Source organism: Xyrauchen texanus, chromosome 15 (assembly GCF_025860055.1).
Source record: "Xyrauchen texanus isolate HMW12.3.18 chromosome 15, RBS_HiC_50CHRs, whole genome shotgun sequence".
Taxonomy (NCBI): Eukaryota; Metazoa; Chordata; class Actinopteri; order Cypriniformes; family Catostomidae; genus Xyrauchen; species Xyrauchen texanus.
The window spans coordinates 17,747,051-17,770,633 of record NC_068290.1 but is presented as its reverse complement, the minus strand read 5'-3'; the positions used below and the strand labels follow the sequence as shown (position 1 = coordinate 17,770,633).

The 23,583-nt window shown below is 38.9% G+C and overlaps 1 protein-coding gene across 3 annotated transcripts in view; it reads left to right on the top strand.

The window, feature by feature from the left end:
- The window catches only part of LOC127655914 (platelet endothelial aggregation receptor 1-like), a 76,948-nt gene that overhangs the window by 44,163 nt on the left and 9,202 nt on the right, over positions 1-23,583 (top strand). For all 3 annotated transcript variants that reach the window (XM_052143979.1, XM_052143977.1, XM_052143978.1), the window contains exons 4-15: positions 4,148-4,248; positions 4,382-4,474; positions 8,410-8,534; positions 9,993-10,114; positions 10,526-10,634; positions 10,740-10,876; positions 14,725-14,937; positions 16,012-16,186; positions 16,415-16,535; positions 18,155-18,318; positions 18,713-18,815; positions 22,175-22,321. In XM_052143979.1, the coding sequence (XP_051999939.1) occupies positions 4,148-4,248; positions 4,382-4,474; positions 8,410-8,534; positions 9,993-10,114; positions 10,526-10,634; positions 10,740-10,876; positions 14,725-14,937; positions 16,012-16,186; positions 16,415-16,535; positions 18,155-18,318; positions 18,713-18,815; positions 22,175-22,321 (1,610 nt within the window). The remainder of the gene's footprint in view (positions 1-4,147; positions 4,249-4,381; positions 4,475-8,409; positions 8,535-9,992; positions 10,115-10,525; positions 10,635-10,739; positions 10,877-14,724; positions 14,938-16,011; positions 16,187-16,414; positions 16,536-18,154; positions 18,319-18,712; positions 18,816-22,174; positions 22,322-23,583) is intronic.

The following is a 23,583-nucleotide window of genomic DNA, read 5'->3' as shown; positions in this document are numbered from 1 at the left end:
GTTTGGCAGTTGAGGCTTGTAACTGCTTTGAATCCAAGCAATTGTGATGCTGGCGTGCACACACAATCTCTTCATTATAATGCTGGAATGGAAACTTACTCTCCCTGCTGGTCTTGTGCCAATTCCCAAAGGGCACAAGACTGAACTAAGGCGAATGGGAAGGGCACATATTGTTTCAAACAGTCCTAATATTATACTTTTATGTATTAAAGGTGACAAAAGTTGATCCAAGTCAACTACTGAATAAGAAGTTTTACTGAGTGGCTCTATATTTAACCAAAACTGATTTTCAGTAATACAATAATGACAATTGCTATTGTTGTCTTTTAGCTTATGTCAATTTGTAAACTATTCTGGAAGGCTAATTCACCAAGGGTTCCCTCAGAAATGTTGCTACATAAGGACAACAATATTGTCTGATTTGTCAAGCAGCTTAGCAATGTAGCAACTTACATTTAAATGCTCCGATACCTGAAGTTCTTATTTGTTCTTCACCGAGAGCTCGAAATAATGTTGAAAAAAGCTGTTCTGAACCACAGCAAAGAACTCAAAACACCTATTTGGCCAAATTTGGTTCATAATGACTTCACACTAGTTTATTCTTTGATTTCGCTAGAGGTCAATTGTTTTTCAAATGTACAACAGCTTCAAAATTCATGTTTGAGGTATGTGTGATTTATGTGGTAGAATAAAACGTGAAAGAATCTTCAAGTAATGTTAACCACAGACCTCATTTTACTCACAAATCAAAAACTGCTATCCTAAACACCCATTGAAAATGTCCAGTTTTAAATTGACAAACAGAATTTGCATGTCCCTATAAAAGGCAGGGATTGTGCATCTGTTCAGTCAGGTTCTGCACCTTCATCAGGGAATGGGGGTTACACTAGTAACCTAGACGTTCCCCTTCTGTCACTCACTCAAAGTTGTGTCGATTGTAGTGACACAAGGGGTCCCTATTCAATAGCGCCACCTACACTGAACCGTGTTACGTGATCTATTGACGCTGGTGCAGCAAGCTATAGCATGCCAAGAAGCATTAGCATCAGACTGTACGTAACCCTCCCCGACGCCCCAATAAGACGTCATATTGTTTTGATTAGGTTCCCGGCATCCGACCAAGGATTCTCTTGGCGGGTGGGAACAAGCGACGTGGCAAGCATGGAAGTAGGCCGTGCCAGCTGCTGCCGTTTCTCTCTCTATGTTTCTCCTCATAGAGTGTTAGATGTGGCTGGGGCCATTTAACACTATAACATGCATCGGGGAAGGCATTCTTTTCCAACTCCTATTCTTTCAGGTGGAAAAGACCCCACGGAGACCACATTCTGCCCAGACTGGGGGAGGTTAAATGCAGTGAATACGTCACATAGGCTTTCAGGCCTCATGTGGAAGATCCTACCTTGAAAGGGAGGAGTTGCTACAGACACAGCTAGCGGGGGGCAGAGGGGGCTGCCCGAGGGAGGCGTGGGTCTGCCGGCAGGGGGACCGTACCGCGGAAAATTCACACAGGAGGATTAATCTGTGATGGCCAAACCCTGTGGAGCACCTATTCCAGTACAGAGTAGTTAGTACCCATAGTGGGTCTGGTCGGGAATTCCTCCACTGAATTTGCAGGCCAGAGCGATAGGGAGGAAAGTCATCCAGGGAGTGCGAGTTAGTGGACTCACCTGGGAGAAAAAGCGCACATGTTTGCCTCAGTGGAGGGGAAAGGCTCTAGCGCAAGCGGTACACCCAGTCAGTCGTCAGCTCAACCCGGAGATTGTAGAATCTCACATTATTATAGGTAGATTCAGTGTCGCCCAGCCTGCTGCTCTACAGATGTCTGCTAGAGAGGTGCCGTTGGCCAGTGCCCACGAGGATGCCACAATTCTTGTAGAATATGCTCGAACCCACAAAGGGGTCTGATAGGCCAATGCAATGGCGTGGGCAAGCCTCTGTTTAGAGACAGCGTTCACTTCCAAATAGGTACATAAAGCATGTACCGGACACATAAATGATAAGGCTGGGTCTGCCTCCTCCCGGGGCAGTGCTTGCAGGTTTACTACCTGGTCCCTGAAAGGGGTCCTAGAAACCTTGGGCACATAGCCCGGTTGAGGTCTAAGGATGACATGAGCATCTGCCGAACTCCAGTAAAGTGTCGTTGACAGAGAACGTAGAGGGAGAGGGCACTTAGCTCAACTGATTCTAGACGCTCAAAGGGGGTTCTCTGGAGGCCCGCAAGGACCATGGAGAGATCCCATGAAGGGAACAGGCATGGCCTGGGAGGGTTCAACCTCCGGGCACCTCTTAGAAACCTGATAATAAGGTTGCGCTTTCCTAAGGACCTATAGCAGCAACATATACCTTTATGTTGGAGGGGGACAGCCAACTTCCCCTGTAGGAAGGAGAGCACTGACCTGACTGCGCACCACTGCGGGTCTTTGGATCGGGAAGAACACCAATTTGCAAACAACTGCCACTTTAAGGTGTAAAACTGCCTGGTGGAGGGAGCTCTGGCTTGGTTGATGGTGTCTATGACAGCTGGTGGTAGACCACTCAGATCTTGTGGATCAGATCGATTTATGTATGCTACCGTCGCAGTGCTGTCTGAACGGACCAAGACATGCTTGCCTCGGATCAGCAGGAGAAACCTCAGCAGGGCAAGTAGTACAGCTAGCAACTCTAGGCAGTTGATGTGCCAACACAGCCACGGGCCCAACCAGGACAGTCTCATATGCATCAACACTAGGTTAGTGACTGAGGAGGATGTCCTAATGGGGCGTCTTCTGGACTCGTCAGAACCAGCCAGCCGGGGTTGTGAACGCTGTACAGACGTGGATGGGGAGGTGAAGTTTCTTTGTCCAGAGTGCCACTTCGCCTGTAAGGTTCTGTTTGCCTGGGCGCCATGAGAACGGTGTTTGCGAGCACCGACTAGGTGACCCAGGGAATGAGGAAATCGCTCTTTTATTGACAAAGTGGGTACCGCAGCCTGAAGGGGATGCGGCAAATGAAAAAAGGGTGGCCATCGCCTGCCCGAGTGCCCGCGCTGTGACCTTCGTGGCCTGGAGGGCGAGGCCGGTAGCTGAGCGCAGTTTCTGCAGCACATCAGGATCTGCAAAACCCGCATGCAAATCTTTTAGTGCCTTGGCCTGGTGAACTTGCTGGAGGGCTATGGCATGCAGGGCAGAGGCAGCCTGTCGGAGGCCCTGTAGGCTTTTGCTGTCAGCGACAACTTCATCCTACAGGCCTTGGAAGTGAGCGCAGGATTATCCCACCAAGTGGTTGTGCTTTACGTGCACCGGTGCACCGCAACTACTTTAGCTACCTGGGGGACCGCCGTATACCCGTGGACCGTCCTGACCTGAGGAACCAATCATCTAGCCGTGAGGATTGAGGGGAAGACTGAGGATTCGAGTACAGCCCCACGCTCACGGCTGCCAGGGCAAGCATATTGGACATCTGAGCATCAGCCTCAAACTGGGCAATCAAGCCAGAAAGTGGCAGCCCAGCTGAGTCCTCCGCGTCAGACACCGCGATGCTCTCCAATGCAGCGGCGATGTCATCATCCTGCTCCATGTCACCGACAGAGACATCAGACTGGCCGCGAGGCGAGCCGGTCTCACGTCGAGCCTGGATGGAATCAATCGAGCATGCTGGGGTGCGGGTGGTTCATGGGGATTTACCTGGCGAAACAACACCCACTGAACTCCCCAAATCGCCTCCATCACCAGCCGGGTCGTCCTCAATCCCGTGGGAAGAAGGAGCAACGGGGGGCATTAGGGGGGCAAAGAGAGGAGGGAGAAAGCCACTGGCAATGCGCCATAGATCCAACAGGAAAGCTCTCTTAGAGGTGAGTGGAACAGAGTGAGGTTTCAGCTCGCTGAACACACACAACCGCTCGGCTCCGAAGAAAGAATCTGACTGAACAGATGGACGATCCCTGCCTTTTATACCCGTATGTCCGGGGGCGGGACATGCTAATTATGTTCGCCAATTTGGCATTGCCCTTTTTCATATTCAGAGGTATCCGAGTCTCCTGAAAGAAGCCCCTTTTGTCACTACAATCAACACAACGTTGAGTGAGTGACAGAAGGGGAACTGAACAGCTCTGTTTGTTTTTGTTTACACTGGAGGGTGTTAAACTCTCAAAATATCTTTCTCATTGCAGGATCACTTATAAAACAGTGTATAGGCAGGTAGTGAAAATGGACTACCGTAGGAGGTATCAGTGCTGCCGTGGGTTTTACGAGAGCAGAAATAAATGTGTCTGTAAGTATTACTGAAGTTTGGACCTCTACCTCAATGACTTTGTATTGTTTGTTTCTGTATTTTTCATCTCTTTGTGTGTTTATTTTCCCTTATTTTTGTTTGTGTGTGTGTGTGTGTGTGTGTGTGTGTGTAGCACGATGCACTAAAGAGTGTGTCCATGGACGCTGTTTAGCACCTGATCATTGCCAGTGTGAGCGGGGTTGGCGTGGAGATGACTGCTCCAGCTGTGAGTAATGTGTCGCATAAACACATACTTTCTATCCTTCTCACTTCAACACACACACATACAAAAACAACTAAATGCACATACAATATCAGCTTCTCTATTACACATGGCCATGCATGCGCACACAGACTTGTGTTCATACAGAGAGGCTTTTCACTAGTGAGTGTTCTGGCTTCATTGTGTTTTGTCATCTGTTAGTGTTTTTCCACATATTTGTATTGGGCCCCATTTTTTCCCCCTCTCCTCTCTGCCTCTACTTTTTACTTAACTTCTCTTCTCCCATTTTGTTTGCATGTATGGTTTCAAGCACCAATTCTTTATGAGGGGGCTCCCTTAAAACATGTGACAGTTCTAGCTCACTTGGTGCCCTGGTATGCCATTGTCAAAAAAGAAAAGAAAGATAAAATATATATTTTAGTGCTGTCAGTCGATTAAAATATTTAATCACGATTTATGGCATGATTTTACATGGTTAATATACTCTACTTATTTTTCTGCAAAAAGTATTTAGTTCCTATGTAACAACAATGGTGTATTAACAATTTCCAAACAAAGAATTACACAGTATAAAGATAGAAATGCACTAAAGTATCACTAATTCAAGTAACATTAAATGTTTCCCAAAGTCTAAGTGTGAGGTTGACTAACTGAAATATCTAATCAACGTAGTTTGTGTTTTCATTGCAATGGGCATTACTGTAAATCTCTTAAACCCTCATCATCAGTGCTTGCAGATAATGTCTTGTTTTTATTTTTAACACTGGCACAGTTCGTGTAATGATAAAGCAAATTATGCAAATTAACTGAATTGACCAAATCTAGACACTTTTTTTTTTACTTTATTTTTTTTTACCAACAATAATGATGCAACTTAATTAAGATTCCAAAGATAACAATAATTTGATTTGTATGTTGTATTAAAAATCCACTGGCTCAAAAGCCATCAAAAATCAATGAATACATCATCACAATAAAGACTTGAGTTTGTAAGACTAAGGTTTCTAGTGTCTGCTGTCTTCTACTGATGTGAATGAGTGTTTGAGAGCCCAGTGGTTTCAGAGAAGTAAAATATCTTCTGACTGGTTTTAACACAAATTAAATGGAACCCATAGACTCTCTTTTTAGGCAGAGGAGCTTTCTCTTTAATTTGGTTATACTCTGTTTAGTTGGTCATTGAAACAACATTATTAGCTCGTATTGGCAGAATGAGGCTTGACGCTTCCTGAATGCCTGTGTTGGGAGGTTTGTCGGAAATTAGTGAGTTTGAAGTTTTTTAATAAACATTATCAAACTGTTGTACAACTTCTTGTCTGCTAGAATTTTAATTCAAAAGGAGATGTTCTAAGAGTGAGCATGTTCCCTGATTTTTTCCAATCATCAAAGAATGTCAGATAAACTGATTAAAGACACTTGGATGAATAGCAGTTTATTTTGATTGAAAAACTGTGATTGTGTAGTGGGATGTCTTGGCGTTTGACTAGTAGATACCAAACTGTTCTGCATTTTCAAATTTGAAAGATATGCTAAACTATATAAGCAGGGGCTTCTGGGAAAGTGCCCTTCAAGACCAGACCTTTAACCCAACGACAGCTTTTCTTTTGGGGGCTGAGAGGAATTTTCCCACATTTTGAAAACAAATTCCATATCCAATAGGAACATGCTGTTTGATAAAAATAGCTTTTTATCCCTGTTTTTATATTCTTATGATATAAATATTTTACTCACATGGACAAAAAAATGACAATGTCAACTAAGTGTGCCATTTTAAACAGAATCATTTTACTTTTTGTTTTTTATAATCTTTCACCACAGCTTGTCGTTTTACAAGAGGCTTTTATCCTGAGGGACTTTAGGGCAGAGGGTCTTGGGAAAAGGGAAGTTCAGAAATGAACCATCTTCTAACATCTTCCAGACTTTTAATTCAATCAAGTCATGATCAAGGACACAGCCATGTCTAAATTGAAGTTATGCTTCCTCTTCTCTCATTTTAAAGTGGTCTGTATTAGCTTTCAGAACTGGTTGTGGGTCAGTTCAGGGTTTCAATGGAAACAGCTGGTGAAGTCCAGTTTTTAAAGCCTGAGATGCAAACGTGGGGTGTTGGAATCATTTACGTCTACAGTTGTCAGAATCCTCTGTGATTGGCCAGACCCCAGGGCTCTAAATATCTGTGTTGAAGTGGAAAGGCAGATGATAACATTACCTTACTCTAGCTCTTCATAATGCACTTGGACACATAGAACATTTTATTAAATGTAAATTAATATATTTATTACAATCATTAATTAGGCCCTATATGTGTATACAGTATATTCCTGCTGAAAAGATGAGCATTGCTGGTCACCAGCAAATTATTTGTTTTGGATGCTGGTCCACAGCATGGGATTCTGGTGTTCTAGTGTCATTATATACACAAACACTGGGGTTTTAACATTTATTGTTTTCCGGTAACAATTTTGCTTGAGTTTTGAGATTGTTTGGCTGATTTGCTGGCCAGAAAGGGTTATATCAAAACAAACTAGTAAACTAGAAAATTTCTGATGCACTGGAATGTGGATTGCCAAGTGTTTTTAAGAAACATAGTGGTTTTGTCAGACCACACTTTGTTAAGAATGGGCTATAAACATACAGACTTGGGTCTTCAGTGTAAGAGGTCAAAGTGAGCTCAGATTCAAACTGATTAATGAGCTCCAGCAAAGCTTTCTTGGTAATGAGCTCTTCATCCTGATATGCTCAACATAAGTGTGTGTATAAATGTGTCTGTGTCTGTGATGGATTCCTTTCCTTAACCCGTAAAGGGTATGTGTCATCAGTTGAGGTTGTGTCATGACCGAAATATAATCTCTGTGTGAGTGCTGACCTGAGCTCCCTCTGAGGTCCAGCCAAACTCCATCTGTAAAATTTCCCATTGGAAACTCATTCCTTTTGTTGATCTCCATGCAAACCCTCCAGTCAATCACGCTATCAATTCGTTATGCCACGAATCCCAGTGTTGTTAAACGGTTAGTATGCTTACTTTACTTACTCTAATGTAGTTCCAAACCTGAATGATGTTATTTTTGCCATGAAACACAAAACTAGAAATTTAACACTGCTCTTTTCCAAACAAAAGTTTGTTGTGATCACGTCTGACAAGCTCCAAAAATAACCAAAAATCACAATAAACTTAGTCAATACAACTTGTGCTGTATACTATTCTTGTGAGGAATAGACAGAAATTTCAGTCATTATTCACTGATAATCTACCCATCCAGTGAGCTATTAACTCGTGAACAGGATTCTCTGGATTCTCAAGAAAATAATTGTGATTCTCAAATAGTGTAAAGGACTAAACTTCCACACAAAAATTAAAATGTACTTTTACTACTGTATATGTTGTTCCAAACCTATATGACTTTCTTGCCTCCATGGAATATGAATGGAGATTTTAGGCTGTATTTTAGTCCCAGTCACCATTCACTTTAAATGCATTTTTTTTCTTCTCAATACAATAAAAGTGAACGGATGCCTAATATTTCTTATTGTGTTCCACGGAAGAAAGAAATTCACTCCAGTTTGGATCGATGTGTCACAATGTTTTTGTGAACTGTCCCTTTAAGAAGATATACCCTGTGTTCCAAACAACATAAGCGTCTTTGGATGGGCACTTCAAACAATCATGATAGACATGCTGTATGGAAGTTTCAAACAGAACTTCTAATAAAATTATCTTATAAAGTGAGTTCTGAATAATTGTTATTTTTGAGCCCCTTTCAGCCCTTCAAAGCTCTCACAGTGGATAGTAAAGTCTTTGAAGGGAATAGGGCATAGGTATGATCACTTCTGAATGGAACACACAAATCATCACTTAGTGTGTGAGTGAATAAATATGAAAAAATGAACTACATGCATTTTTGATGATATCTCAGATTTGAAGGTTAATTTGTGTTTGTGTTTAGCATGTGATGCCCAGCATTGGGGTGCAGAATGCAAGCTGCTCTGTGAGTGCCAGAACGGGGGAGAGTGTGACGTTCTCAAAGGCTCCTGCCTCTGCCCAGCTGGATTCACTGGTTTACAATGCCAGGTACTTCCATGCATACACCCACATTTATGATCTTGGTAACACTTTACAATTACGTTTTGTCTAAAGTAAATGCATTAGGTATCATGAACTAACAATGAACAATATATTTTTACAGCATTAATTAATATTGGTAAATGTTAGCTTATAAAAATACAATTGTTAATTGTTAGTTCATGTTAGTTCATGATGATGATAGATCTAATGATAACATATACAACTGTTGATTTAAAAATGTTATTATTACAGTATATGTTGAAATTAACATTAACCAAGAACAAAGAAACTAATGTTAACAAATGGACCATATTGCAAAGTGTTACCATGATCTTTATGTTTTACATTGTTATTTATAACACTTTGGGCATCAAAAAAATAAATCAAATAAATGTGTGGCTATTCAAACAAACACATATTCACTTGTCTGACTTGTTAATAATGCATTTAAAAAGGCTTTCAAAAGGTTCACACATTTCTATATATTTGTAGATTATTTGAGAGAAGACATTTACAAAAAACAAAACAAGCATTGTCATTTATTATGCAATATATTAAATGATTATTAGGGTTGGGATCAATGCCTTTTTCACACATCAATAATCAAAAGATTTTCCTGATGATTATTGATATATATTGTGATTTTTTTTTCCCAGATAAAAATAGGGCTACTCGTTGCACAATTAGTTTTCAAACATATTTAGCATACTTTGGTAAAGTGTTACCGGAAGAGTAAATTAAAATCATTTCGCACACTGGATGCGTCTGATGGACGACATGGTGCATTCTATAATTTGAAACAATTATTTTCTACAAAGGTACGCACACACAGCCAACACACATCTTCAAAATTCTGCAGTGCCACGGAGCATAACTCACATAGTTTTCCATTGAATTTGACCCAATCATTATCAAAGGACAAAGATGATTTACTTTAGCCATCGCTGGATGATATATTGTGTATATGTACATTATCTTTCATATAGCTTAGAAAATGTATTTTCAGTTACAAGTATGTTGATTTGTGGTTTGACAGCTTGAATGAAATACCTATTCAAGGCTACATACAGAGAAATTGCATAATAAACATTGCCAGTTCTAATCGTTCAGTTTGCACAGTTTGATCACTTTAATATATTAACCTGCAATCTCATCAACGTCACTTTATTCATTCTTGAAGTACAAAAACCTTTGTAAATTTGGACTTTGCTATCCGCTGCGCCACATCAGCTCATCCTCTGTGTGTGATACTGGTGCATTTCTTACCCGTGACCTGGATTCATTAAATGTTATATCACCCTGATGTGGTCTTCCAACGCTATTACACCACACTATTAAACAGAAGGGCAATTGAGTGAATTGGAAAGCAAGCAAATTAGGCTTCAAATTTAAACATCTGACCATTTTTTATATATCGATGCCTCAAAAATGTACTGATAAAATAACGTGCTTTATTGTTGTTAGGATGCATGTCCCACAAATACATTCGGTCAGGACTGTCTACAACAGTGCCAGTGTGGAACTGGAGGATTCTGCAATAAATCCACTGGAGAGTGTATGTGCAGAGATGGATTTACTGGAACTTTGTGAGTATGGGAAAAGAGCAGAAGTAGAGAACTATATTAGTTATTGTATTTTAGTAGTATATTGCATGGTGTGGTTTGTTTCTGCTATTTTCTCTGTATATTTGCTAAATATTTTCAATCTAAGTAGCGATGGATTTCAAATGCTAAATTAACTTTTTTCCACATAGACCTATGTACAGTATTTTATACATTATCATGTTATCCTCATTTACTGTAAATACAATTCTGCTCACTTTATATATGTTCTGTGTCAGGTAATGTGTTTGTCTTCTGTGTTTTCTTTGTGTTTAAACACTGATTATTTTGTATCCTCCTAGTATTTGAAAATATGATGCTATACATGATATGTGTGCTATACATTTAGCACAAAGACATGTACAGTATATTATGTTATGTGTCTTTATTGCTCAGGTGTGAAGAGCCGTGTAGAAGGCCAAACCGGTGTGCTCCACGCTGCCCATGTCAGAATGGTGGTATCTGCAAGGGTAGAGGGGTGTGTGTGTGTCCACCTGGCTGGATGGTAAGGAGACTTTGTAAAAAATACAATTGTTGTTTGAATATTTTATGGTGATAGTATTCATATGATGATGAGTTAATAATTTTTTTCTCTCTTCCTTTCTGTTAGGGTGCAGTGTGTACTGAGCGATGCCCACCAGGTCGGTTTGATGTCAACTGTGCGAAGGAGTGTTTGTGCCATAACGGCGGTCACTGTGATCCAGAGACTGGCCAATGTCAGTGTGCCGCAGGATACACAGGAGAAAGGTCTGTATATGCTCTCTCATATTAAACTAGACAGTTTGTTAATACAGAATAGGTGATGAGGCAATCAAAACTAAATACATTAAGGCAAAGTGGCTAAAGCTCTTTGCTGAAAACTGGAAAGTTGCTGATTCGAGCCAATAATGATGAGCCACAACCCATCACAATTCTGTCCTTGACCAAGACACTTAACTAGGTCACTCAAGGGTGAATGCCTCTTGTAATCAATGTACTGCAAATTGCTTTGGATAAAAGCATCTGTTAAATGACCACTTAATGATTATAACAGTGTTTCTCAAGGTGAGGATCGCAGGACTGTTCTAATAGGGTCTCGGACATCAGGGATAAAATAATGCTTAATGCAAATAATAAAATGCTAACCATACTAACCATATAATCATTGCATAGTTAGGATAACAAAATAAATAGGGAAATCAAAGTTTAAAAGGGGGTAAAATACACTTCCTACTTGTTTGTGATGACAAATACCAATAAATCCAATCAAACTTTTCATATTTCTTCTGAATATTTAGTGTTTGTTCCATTTGTTAAGCTAGTAAATAACACTTCTGCTGTTGTTTAAGCATTAACATGATCATTCATTTTCCTATGTCATGTTGTTAATTTTGCATATTGTTGCAATGCAGTTCATGGCAATACAAAAAAAAATGTTGGACTTTGAAGGACATTTTTGTTTACCTTCAGATTATAATTTGGTATTGTGTTGGGTTGCCAGACTCGCCACATGATGTCCAGTGAAAATTCTAGGTCCTGAAGCAAAAACATTTGAGAACCACTGGATTATAGGATGGAGGTCATTCAAATTAACTAAAATATAAAGCAAGGAAGTCTTAGTTAGTCTCAGGTTTTATATTATGTGACAAGGGCCCTGACAGTTTCAAGCAATAGGTGGTCCACAGACTCTAGTCAAACAAGTTCCATGGTCATATGGATGGTATCCCTCTTAAGGCCCCAATATACTTCCAGAGAAGTATTTTATTCTTCGTTCAGGGGTAAAAAGAAGTTTAAAACAGTGGTATACTGTTTGCGAACATTCAGAAGTACATTTAAATATCATGATCCTCAGTAACTGATGAACTAATGTGACATTAAAATGTGTTACCAATGACTTTATGCCTCATTCTATGTGTAGAATTCACACTAGATCAGTAAAAGATGCTTTATAACCACTCGATAATCATTTTAAGGTGCATTCAGTAACTTTTGTCTTTTTGTCATCTTGGACTTACACTGACACATATAGCGGCTTGGATGCAGCATCATTTAAAATCAATAATTTTTAGTTTCAGATGCCATTGTAGAAATGTAATATTCACAGTCAGCCATGATTACTTTAAACAGGACGTTTACTGAGATTAAGTGAGTAGTATTTGGCTGATCATGTGATTCTAACATGGCAGCCCCCGTATGCCCTCTCCATGTAGATTATATAAGGTTACAGATATGACTGGAGTGTTAATTTTAATGTGAGTGGTCATGATTTCCCACATATATTGCAAAATTACAATTCATGCCTTTAGGAGTTACACTTTTTTAATGAGGAAAAAATTAGTGAGTACACCTATTGGCACCCTTGGTAAATATGAGCAAAGAATGCTTAGGAAAATATGTCTTTATTGTTTATCCTTTAGATTTTTGTTTCAAAATAATCTAACCTTTAATTGAAGTAAACTAATTGAAAGGGGGTATCTTTCACAATTATTGGCAACCCTAGAAATTCTTATAAGTAAAATATTTGCATATTCCCATTCATATTTAAAACAAAATTGTACACCTGGGTGACTAGGAACATGAAATTGCTCAGCCCCATGACTTCCTTTTCACATAAATATGAGGTAACACGCTTTGGATAAAAGTGTCTGCCAAATGCATAAATGTAACATGCAGGCCAAATTCCCTTAGTCATCCATCACAATGGGTAACACCAAAGAATAAAGTTATGATTTGAGATCGTCAATCCGCGCATCTTATCACATGTGCTTGTTAAGCGCATTACCGCGGAGACATAACACGCGTGGAGGCTTCACGCTATTCTCAGTGGCATCCATGTTCTACTCACCACGTGCCCCACCGAGAGCGAACCACATTCTAGCAACCACGAGGAGTTTACCCCATGTTTTTTAAACATAAATATTCCCTTCAGTTCATACTGGCTCGCTCTTATTTCAAATGTCTGAATACACAAAGGAAGTCAATTATTTTGTGCTTTGTTCAATATGTGTGCAGTTCTAAGATCAACTAGATCACAATATTTTAAACCATGTAATTGAATAAATAGTTTGTTGATTGGCTCATAATAATACGATCGATTTTCAATTCTTATAGCTCTCTTCAGTAGCCTGAAAATTGGAATAGTGTTAGTTTTGTATGTGTTTTCCCATACCTCCACACCATAAGTAATGTATGGAACTATGAGAGAGCAATACATTATATATAGTGACTTCTGATTCAAGATATCTTTAGTCTTATATAATATTGCAATGGTTTAAGACATTTTAGTTTTTGCATTATTTATATGTGGTTTCAAACATAATTTACAATCAATTATCATGCCCAGACATTTTTTTTCATACACTCTTTCTATTTCAACATCATTGATCATAGTTTTAACTTGATTACAGATTTGCCAATAACCAAATATAACCTTTGTTTTACTTAGATTCAATGATAACTTGTTAATATCAAACCATTTCTTTAAGACTTCCAATTCCCTTTCTTCTGTATTGAGAAGCTGTTCCCAACTTTTCCCGGAGCAATATAAATTAGCAAATAGAAACAATGTTCAGAATTTTGACACTTTACATATATCATTTATATATAGAGTAAACAGTCTGGGGCCTAGAACTGAACCTTGTGGAACCCCACAAGTAACTTTCGATACTTATTAATGGTGTTAATGGGAAACAGTACAGACAAAAGAATAATGATAGGCATACCTTACTATGGCAGATGTTTGAATGGCTTTCAACACATGAGTGAAACAAAAGAAAACAAAAGAGTGAATGGGCACTTAAAGAGTTTTTCAGTAGATTTAATTCCTTTTGTAGATAAATTAATAATAAAAAAAAACAATGCTGAACGATCGTACAGATGTAGATACATTTGCACCAGCTCGCTAATAACTGCACGCTGTTGTACACTTACTAATCTTACTAAAGTTGCCTTAACTGTTTTTTTCATGGAAAAACCTTACTTCTACTCCTACTCCCATAAAAATATTAATGAAATAAGCAAAGTGAGATATCTCACCTGTCTCTGTGACAGCACTAGAATCTGTAAACAGCAAACAAAAATGTGTCCGCAGGCCGCGGCCTCTGACGCTTTCTGCCTGGCAATATTTTGTATTTTTTTTTCGTTTCTGCTCAATTTGGGTCTCAATAAAGCTCATTTTGTATATGTGGGGTACTGGGTTTTGGAAAGAGGATGGCTGAACTGACTGAACAGTGATCGGCTATCGGCCTCAAAGTAGGTGGAGCTTCAGGTTACACCTTCCTATGACGTGAATCAATGGCAGTAAAAAAGGTGTTTAGTAGTCGGTAAGAAGTTTTGCTAAAAGTTCACACAGGTGAACTTTTAGCAAATTTAGCCAATTTTTATATGTGGGTCTTTAGAATTTTCTCTTTCTTTTCTTTTTATATATATATATATATATATATATATATATATATATATATATATATATATATATATATATATATAACAACAATGTTTATTTCTAGTCAAGCTTTTAGATCCAAAAATCTAATTTATTTTTAAAACCTATGAATGATATTTGAGCAGTGTGGTTACATGCTTACATCACTGAGTGTTTGTGTATCTCTCCTGTCTAGGTGTAATGAGGAGTGTCCAGTTGGTACATATGGTGAGAACTGTAAGGGCATGTGTGACTGTGCTAATGGGGCCCGTTGCTATAACATCCACGGTGGATGTCTTTGTGAGCCGGGCTTTAAGGGTCAACGCTGTGACCACAGAATGTGTCCTGATGGAGCCTATGGCATACACTGTGAACAACACTGCCTCTGCAACTCACAAAACACTCTCAGGTGTGTATCATTGTGTATTACTGCAGATCATTAAGTGGTGTAGTGAACTAGTTCACCACTACTGTGGTGTACTGTGTAAGGGTAACCATTAGCCAATTTTCCACCATTGGGCCAAACTGTTCTGAGCACGGTGAGGAACGGTTCCAGTAGCATTTCCACTTGAGCACGATTTGGCACAGCATGATTACAAACCGTTTTTAGCCCAGATTTCTCATCCAGTGGCTAACCATGCTTAATCGTGCCTATCTGCACTGGTGGAATGACTTTAGTATGCGGCGACTCATGATTTTCAGTTTGCCAACACCAAGGTAACTCATTGTTTGTAGGTAGCTGGCAAAGTCCGTTATGGTGAGGTTAATAAAATGTAATAAAAAAATTGTGTATGTTTGGTGTATCTTCGTCATTATATGATGATAGTTTAACTAGTCTAGCGAAGAATTTTTCAGCATGCCTTTTTCTTCAGTGAGGTAGATTATGCAAGTTAGATTATTTAAACTCATAGAATATATCATTGTATTACTCGTATAATATTTTGTCAATAAATGTCCTTTTTTAACTAGTTTGGGAACTTTTACCTTTCTGTGTGTTTATGTCTGTTGACATGCACAACCCCTCAGCAAATTATGGTAAACCTCTCACCTTTTCTCTATGCTTTCCTTTTTGCAACATGGGATTTCTCTTTCCTGTGCTTTCACAGAATAAAAACCAGGGGGAAAAGCAGTTCCAAAAACTGGAACTTCATCCCCCATAGCACACTCATTCCAATTTTTACCTCTCACACCTTCGCCAACTGACGTATTTGTTACGTACATTCAAGCAACACAGTGGAAAAAGAAACCGCGACCATGCCAACTTGCCCGGATCAGCACAAATGGCAAAAGCGGCTATTGACACAACTAGAAAACTACAATATGCACCAGAGTAGAATTTTATGAAGTATCTGTATATGGTCTGAATTTCTGTAGTTTAAATAATTTCATATGCCGTTTAATTACATTGATAACATGGACAAAAAAGATTAGACTCAGATATCATGTTTTCTCTTCTATTCTAATTTTTTCATGAATGTTACAGCTGTCACCCTCTGAAGGGGGAGTGTACCTGTCAACCAGGGTGGGCGGGGCTGTACTGTAATGAAACCTGTGCTCACGGATACTATGGTAATGGTTGCCTGGAGCCCTGCCTTTGTGTGAATGGAGGGTTATGTGACACAGTGACAGGCCACTGCCATTGTACCCCCGGATACACGGTGTGTATTTACACACATACATAAAAGACCTTTTGACATAGCTTAATAATATTAAAACTACTCTGATATTTCTGACTCCAACAGTTGGCAAAAGTTGTTATGATTTAGCTTAGCTGTTGCCTTGTAATGCCTAATTTTAACCATGCACAGGTTTGTCAGTGATATCTTGGATTTTTATTCTTCTTTGTGTGTCTCTGTGCATGCACCTGTCTTTATGCATGTGTTTAGGGAGTGCACTGTGAGAAGCTCTGTGAGGATGGTTTCTATGGGAAAGGCTGCTCGTCTCTTTGTACTTGTGTAAACTCTATAGCCTGCTCTCCAATTGATGGAACATGCTTCTGTAAGGAAGGTGAGTTTTGGGAGCACACTGAATAAGTGAGTATCAGTGAGATCAGTCAAGGAAACTATAAGTGTGTTGGTTTCAGTATCTATAGCTTACATGTTTATCAGACTTTTTGTCCTAACTAGCTGCGACCATGATAAGCATTGGTCTAAAATCCTATTCCTCATAACTTTACATTAAACATCTAATTGGCTGTGACAGTACTGAATTGCACAGCAGCTTTGTGTTCATTCTGGACAGACAAATTGAAACTGTAACAGTTTACAATGAGGTTCCATTGATTGACATTAGTTAAGGCTTTAGGTATCATGGACTACAATGAACAATATATTTTTTATAACATTTATTAATCTTTGTTAAAGCTAGTTAATAAAATTACAAATACAACATTTGATTTTGAAAATGTATTACTACATAGAAATTAACCAAGATTAATAAGTGCTATAAAAGTAATGTTCATTGTTAGTTCATGTTTACTAATGTTGTTAACTATTGTTAACAAATGGAACCTTATTGTGAAGTGTTACCATTGAAACTTATCTCTGCTCGTGACACTTATGGTGTCTCGTCTGTTAAGGACATGGAATAAACCAGGGCGGGTGGCAAGACAATTGGAGCGATGGTGATTTGATGGAGAATTTGTCAAATTTGTTTGGAAATGTCAACGGAATATTCCGGGTTCACTACAAGTTAAGCTCATTTGACACCATATGTGGCATAATGTTGATTATTACAAAAATTAATTTGACATCTCCATCCTATTCTTAAAAAAAAAAGAAAAACGAAAGAAGCACAAATCTGGGTTCCAGTGAGGCACTTACAATGGAAGTGAATGTGGTCAATCCATAAACATTAAAATACTCTCTATTTCAAAAGTATAGCCACAAGACGTAAATAATATACCTGTTAACATGATTTTAATTTAATCAAATTGCTTACAAACCTTTTCTGTTTAAAGTTATATATCCAATTGTACAACTTTTTGCCATGATGACGGTGGTAACGCCATAACCCTAAAACCCTAACAAGGCCTTAAAAAAGGGCAATATAAACAATTTTACAACTCAAATAATACATGAGTTTTAACTGAAGAATTAATGTAAGTGCTTTTATAAAATTATAAGCTTTAAATTTCTGCCTTAAAACACTTAAAAATTGGACATATTCACTTCCAGTGCCTCACTGTAACTTTGTAAAAAACAAAAAAATGTTGTTAAAGAAATGGAGGGATGAGTTGGAATAATTTTATGTGGGAAACAACATTATGACACAAAGTCTGTCGATTGAGCTTTACTTGAATTGATCCTGGAATATTCCTTAATGAGCTTCTGTACAAGCAGTACAGGGAGAAAAACTGTTACAAAAACACTTGCAAAAAAGAGCTATATAAAAACTATTAACAGTTTTACATAAAGTTTTTTTGTGCTTTTATTTATCTTCATCAGCACAATTTTAGGGGAAAAAATAACTTTTTGTCAGCAGATAATCTCATAAAATATATAGTATACGTTTTCAAATATTTGTTCCCTTCTGTAGCTTCACCTTGTAATTAAAGTTGACTGTCTGGTGGGTAAAATGAGAACAATGCCCTTGCTCCAACAGTGGATTTTTGTGCGTATATTTAGGATGGAAAGGGCTGGACTGTTCCATTGCATGTTCGGAGGGCACGTGGGGCCCCGGCTGCAACTTCACATGCCAGTGTGCAAATGAAGCATCCTGTCACCCAGCTGATGGTTCTTGCTGGTGCACCGCAGGGTGGAGAGGGGTTTCCTGTGATGTGCCCTGTCCTGTGAGTCAAAGATCTGCTTTAGTATATGCAAATGTATTTAGAATAATTCACCTTTAAGCTAGTTCAGTGGATGCACAGCGATCCAATTAAAAAGTCCCTCAAGTTTAAGTTCACATTTTTCTGTTCAAAATATCTTTCTCCTAAATCAGCTAAAATATTTTTACACTGGTAAATTGGTAAATGTGTAACACTCAAAATCTGAATGGAATAGAGAGTGTTATATAACTGTTATAATCCTGTTATAAGATACAGCAACAGATAATTTGTTTCGCTGAGAGAATACATGTATGGCAATTATAAAGTGAAAGTAGTCATTATGTTAGAGCTGTAAAGTCTCTTCCATAGTCTGGGTTATTTGATCTTCCTGAATCAATATTTCCATTCTGCTATACAGATCGGGACATTTGGCCCAGATTGTCAACACAAATGTGACTGTCTGCATGATGAAGGATGTCACAGTGTTACAGGACAGTGTATGTGTTTACCAGGCTGGACAGGTAAGACTTCATTGACATTTAAAAGAGAAGATATCTTTATTACTGGTTTTTTTTGTGTGTGTGTGTGTGCGCAAATTTTCAGACATTAAAGGGATAGTTTACACAAAAATGAAAATTCTCTCGTCATTTACTCAACCTCATGCCATCCCAGATTTGTATGACTTTTTGATCTGCTGAACACTCACAAAGATTGTTAGAAGAATATTTTATCCATACAATGCAAGTAAATGGTGACCAGACCTTTGAAGGGCCAAAAAGCAAATGCAAGCAGCATAAAAGTAATCCATAAGACTAAGCGCTAACTGACCCAACTTAGACAGACTGTCAGAATATTTCAATTTAGACATACAAATCTACACACCCGGTCCCGTATTAGGCTAATCAAGCCTTCGAGAGGGATAAAGGTCGACTGCAAAGGATTGTGTGGGAGAGAGAGATCGTTTATGGACATGTCCGTCATGTATGTGTTTGCGTCTTCTGTTTTAGTTTGAAATTAAGCTATTATTTATATTGAAAATCCGGTTCTCGCCTCCTCCTTTCTATTGATCCCTTTACAGGTGCATTTCCCAAAAGCATCATAATCCAAGTAGTTCGTAAAAACCTTCGTAATTTAATGAGAGCTTTGAACCAATCTTAACTCAATTAAGTGCAACTTAACAAATCTTTCAGACGTCTTTCACAGTTTATCACTGACAATGGGGCAAATAGCATTGATCACTGGAAAACCATTGTAAAATATTTAAGAGGATTAAAAAAAGTGTTGAAAAAAAATAACTATATAGTCTGTGGATGAGACATGATGGGTCTAAATTGACAAAAAAAAATAATTATACAGTATAACGTTATATTAGCCTTCTTTGATAAGCATAATAATTATATATAACTTAGATAGCAATAATTTTAATAATTGTAATAGAAAGACAATATGTTCTTACTAAAGATATGATATAAGAAGATATATACAAGTAATGTGACCATAAGTAAATAATTAATAAAGGAGATTAAAGTGAGCGTGTGCGATGAGAGCTTCTCTCTCTAACTCTCTCTCCTCCTCTTCTTCCTTCTTCCAATGGCTGGTTCAAATCAGCTCGCCTATAGTCTTTTTGCAAAGGCAGAAACAAATTGCTTGCTGCATAATGGCAGTAAGGCTATACAAGTACAGTGCCTCAGTAGGGGTTAAATCTTCCCAGTGCCTTGAAGTCTAACCAGATAATCTATTAATATTTAGACAGTTCAGTGCTGATGCCCATCATTTTAAAACTGTTCTGTGTGCATTTGCCAGTTTCCAGCCAAAGGAACGAAACTTTAGGCAATGTGAGGGACCCTTATGATGCACATCATGTACATTCACGTAATGTGCATTAATTGTTTCACTTTCAATAATCTCTATGATTGAGCATCAATACTTATTTCTGAAGCCATCATTATTCTGTAATAGTTAATACATTTTCTCTCCTCGACAAGTTTACAAACAACTTCTATGTTTGTTAATATTTCTACATTATTTTCAGGTTGAGAAGGCAATCTCCTGGACTTACTGGCCAAAGTGATCAGCACTAATTTGGACCAGACAGCTCCCGTAACGAAGCACTTAAGTTCAACTTTATAACGAGCGATCTATATGCTGGAAATGCTTTACTTCATCGTAAAATAATGAGCGACATTAGTTAAGATGATCGTAAAAGCTTACAGTAAGTTGCAATGTTATCGGAAAACCCAGCCCTAAACCGCCAGATCATTATTTGGAAACAAGGCCCAGAGTAAATCTCACTCTTCCATGCTGTTGCGCTGGCTGGGACTATCTTTCACCTTCACTTCGCAAAATTGTTTATTAGGCATGTGCTCTCTCCGCAATATGCAGCGAGGCAGATGCGCTGTCATTCAACCTCACGACACAGAGGTTTCCATGTACACTCGCCTAACAAAAAGATGACACATTCCTCAATTTGTTTGTGTTGGTTTTCTATAGACCATTTTTGTATCAGAAAGAGCAAGTAGTGACCAGAATGTGTAATGTGGACAAGTTCAAAATAATGAGTCTCTTTGAATAACGATATAATACAAAGTCTCTTCATGCAGCAGATGTGAAAATTCAGAACAAGACAAGAATCATTTCATCAAGTCAGGAAAATATTTAAGACTTTAAGAAAGCAGAAATATGTGAGTTTTGATTATAAAAGTAAAATGAGCTGGATGAGTGGAAAGTTGCTTACAAACAATTGCTCTTTACTGTTGTGTGTCATGCAGTTAATTTTTCATAGTTCAATCCTAAATAAATAGAAATGCATCAGAATGGCACTAATAAAATAGATTGTATCTATTGTAACTGTCACTCACAAATGTTTGAACCTTTAACTTTGTTATCAAAGTTTGTGCCAAAATATAATAGTTACTGCAATTATTGTAACTATGCTGTTGTCAAGACAGTGAGAGTGAGACAAAGAGACCCAAGAAAGAGCAGAGGAATAGTTAAAAGTATTTATTAACAATAAATATTCACTTCAAGACTGCAGTAGCGAGGGGGTAACGGACTCGGCAGCCACTTCTGGACAGGGTTCAGGAGGGAGCGGCTCAGGGGGCGGAGATATGGAGGGCTCAGGTGGCAGATCCATGGTAAGCTCATGAGTGGGATCTGCTCACGGCAGGGGAATGGCCACGACAGGGGAACAGCCTCCACAGCTGTGAGCACTGGCAGCTGCAACTGGGGAGCGGCCTCCATGGCCAAGATCACTGGCAGAAACTGGGCAACGGCCTCCGTGGCTGTGAAGACCGCCATGGACTGGGGTACAGCCTCTGAGGCTGAGAGCACAGGCAGTGACTAGGGAACAGCTTTTTGACAGGGGAGCAACCTCCGTGGCTGTGAAGACCGACATGGACAGGGGAACAGCCTCCGTGGCAATAAAGACCGACATGGACTGGCGAACAGGCTCTGAATCAGTGTTGTTCAATGTTCATATAATAATGTGTAGTTCGCATCAAATAAACTTTTGCAATACATTTTTTGTTATTAAATTGTTGGTTGTATATAATATATAATACAAATATATAAATATTATATATATTATAAACAATTATAATACCAATTTCCTATCAAAATAATATAAAAAGGACTGGCGGAGCATTTCCCCCACTGCAAGAGCAGAATTCTGTAGGAAACATTGGTGCACATTATACATAAAGTATTGCATACTGCAATTAAGTGTGAGTAGTACAGATGTTTGTCATTCTGAACATATCCAAAGCTTATTCACTATTGCAATCTTTTTAAATTTCCTGTCCTGCAGACATTCTAAATTATGTTAAATATTAAAGCAAAGCAATTCAGTAAGTTTCAGTCTGTTATCTCTCCTTGTCTGCAGGTCAGCGCTGTACACAGCAGTGTCCAGAAGGCACATGGGGTCATCAGTGTAACCAGACATGCTCATGTGACAACAGCGCCACCTGTCAGGCACACACCGGAACCTGCCTGTGCAAGCCTGGATTCTGGGGAGCTCAGTGTCAACACAGTGAGTAACTGCACAGCATGGTCTGAGAGCTCTTAGATTGAAGCTGCACTATTTAACTTTGTGCTATCCAGCGACATCTGTGGTTGAAACTTAAAATTGCAAGCAATTTGCAGAAGAACACATTATGTCAGTCGTGTTTCCGCACTGCTCTTCTGGCTTATGTGGACATCACCTGTGTGTGATCATGACTGGAGATATTCAGAGCCGTAAATCATGCATTTTCATGTTGATATTACGTTATATATTTAACATTTAAAACTTAAATATTTCTTGTTTTGATGAAGATAAACAAGACTTGTTGTCACATATTTTGAATGAATAAATGTTATACTTATATCGCTTTTCTTTTTTTTATCCCCTTTTCTCCCCAATTTGAAATGCCCAATTCCCACTACTTAGTAGGTCCTCGTGGTAGTGCGGTTACTCACCTCAATCCTCAAGTCTCAGTTGCCTCCACTTCTGAGACTGTCAATCCACGCATCTTATCACGTGGCTCGTTGTGCATGACACTGCGTAGACTCTGCATGTGGAAGTTCATGCTATTCTACGTGATCCACTCTCAACTTACCATGTGCCGCATTGAGAGTGAGAACTACTAATTGCGACCACAAGGTTACCCCATGTGACTCTACCCTCCCTAGCAACCAGCCAATTTGGTTGCTTAGGAGAGCTGTATGGAGTCACTCACCACACCCTGGATTAGAACTTGCGACTCCAGGGGTGGTTGTCAGCATCAATACTTGCTGAGCAACCCAGGCTGCACTTATAGCGCTTTTCTGACACTACACTTAAAGTGCCTTTACATAACGATATTACAATATAATTTTTCAAGTGTTTTATCTACTATTAATGTGTGTATTGTAATGCACTTATCAATTTAAAAGGTGATATTCGTGATGTGGCTGATACGAGTTCAATGGAAACTGCAGTTGATAAAGCAAGGGAACCGTAATACGACAATAGTATGTCTATGCAATGCTCACAATAACACTGTAAACTAAAAACATAAAATGAGGATTCAAGACATTTACACATTTGTCAGATGCTTTTATCCAAAGTGACTTAAAATGCACTTATTACAGGGACAATTCCCCCTGGAGCAACTTGGATTTAAGTATCTTGCTCAAGGCGCAATGGTGGTGGCTGTACAGGTGAACAGTAGCATGTTTTGTAGTAGAAGCAAGGATAGAGGTGTCACACATTACATCTGGTCTACTCTGTCTGGCAACCCAAAGAATTTGGCCAACCTTAGACCTCAGCAT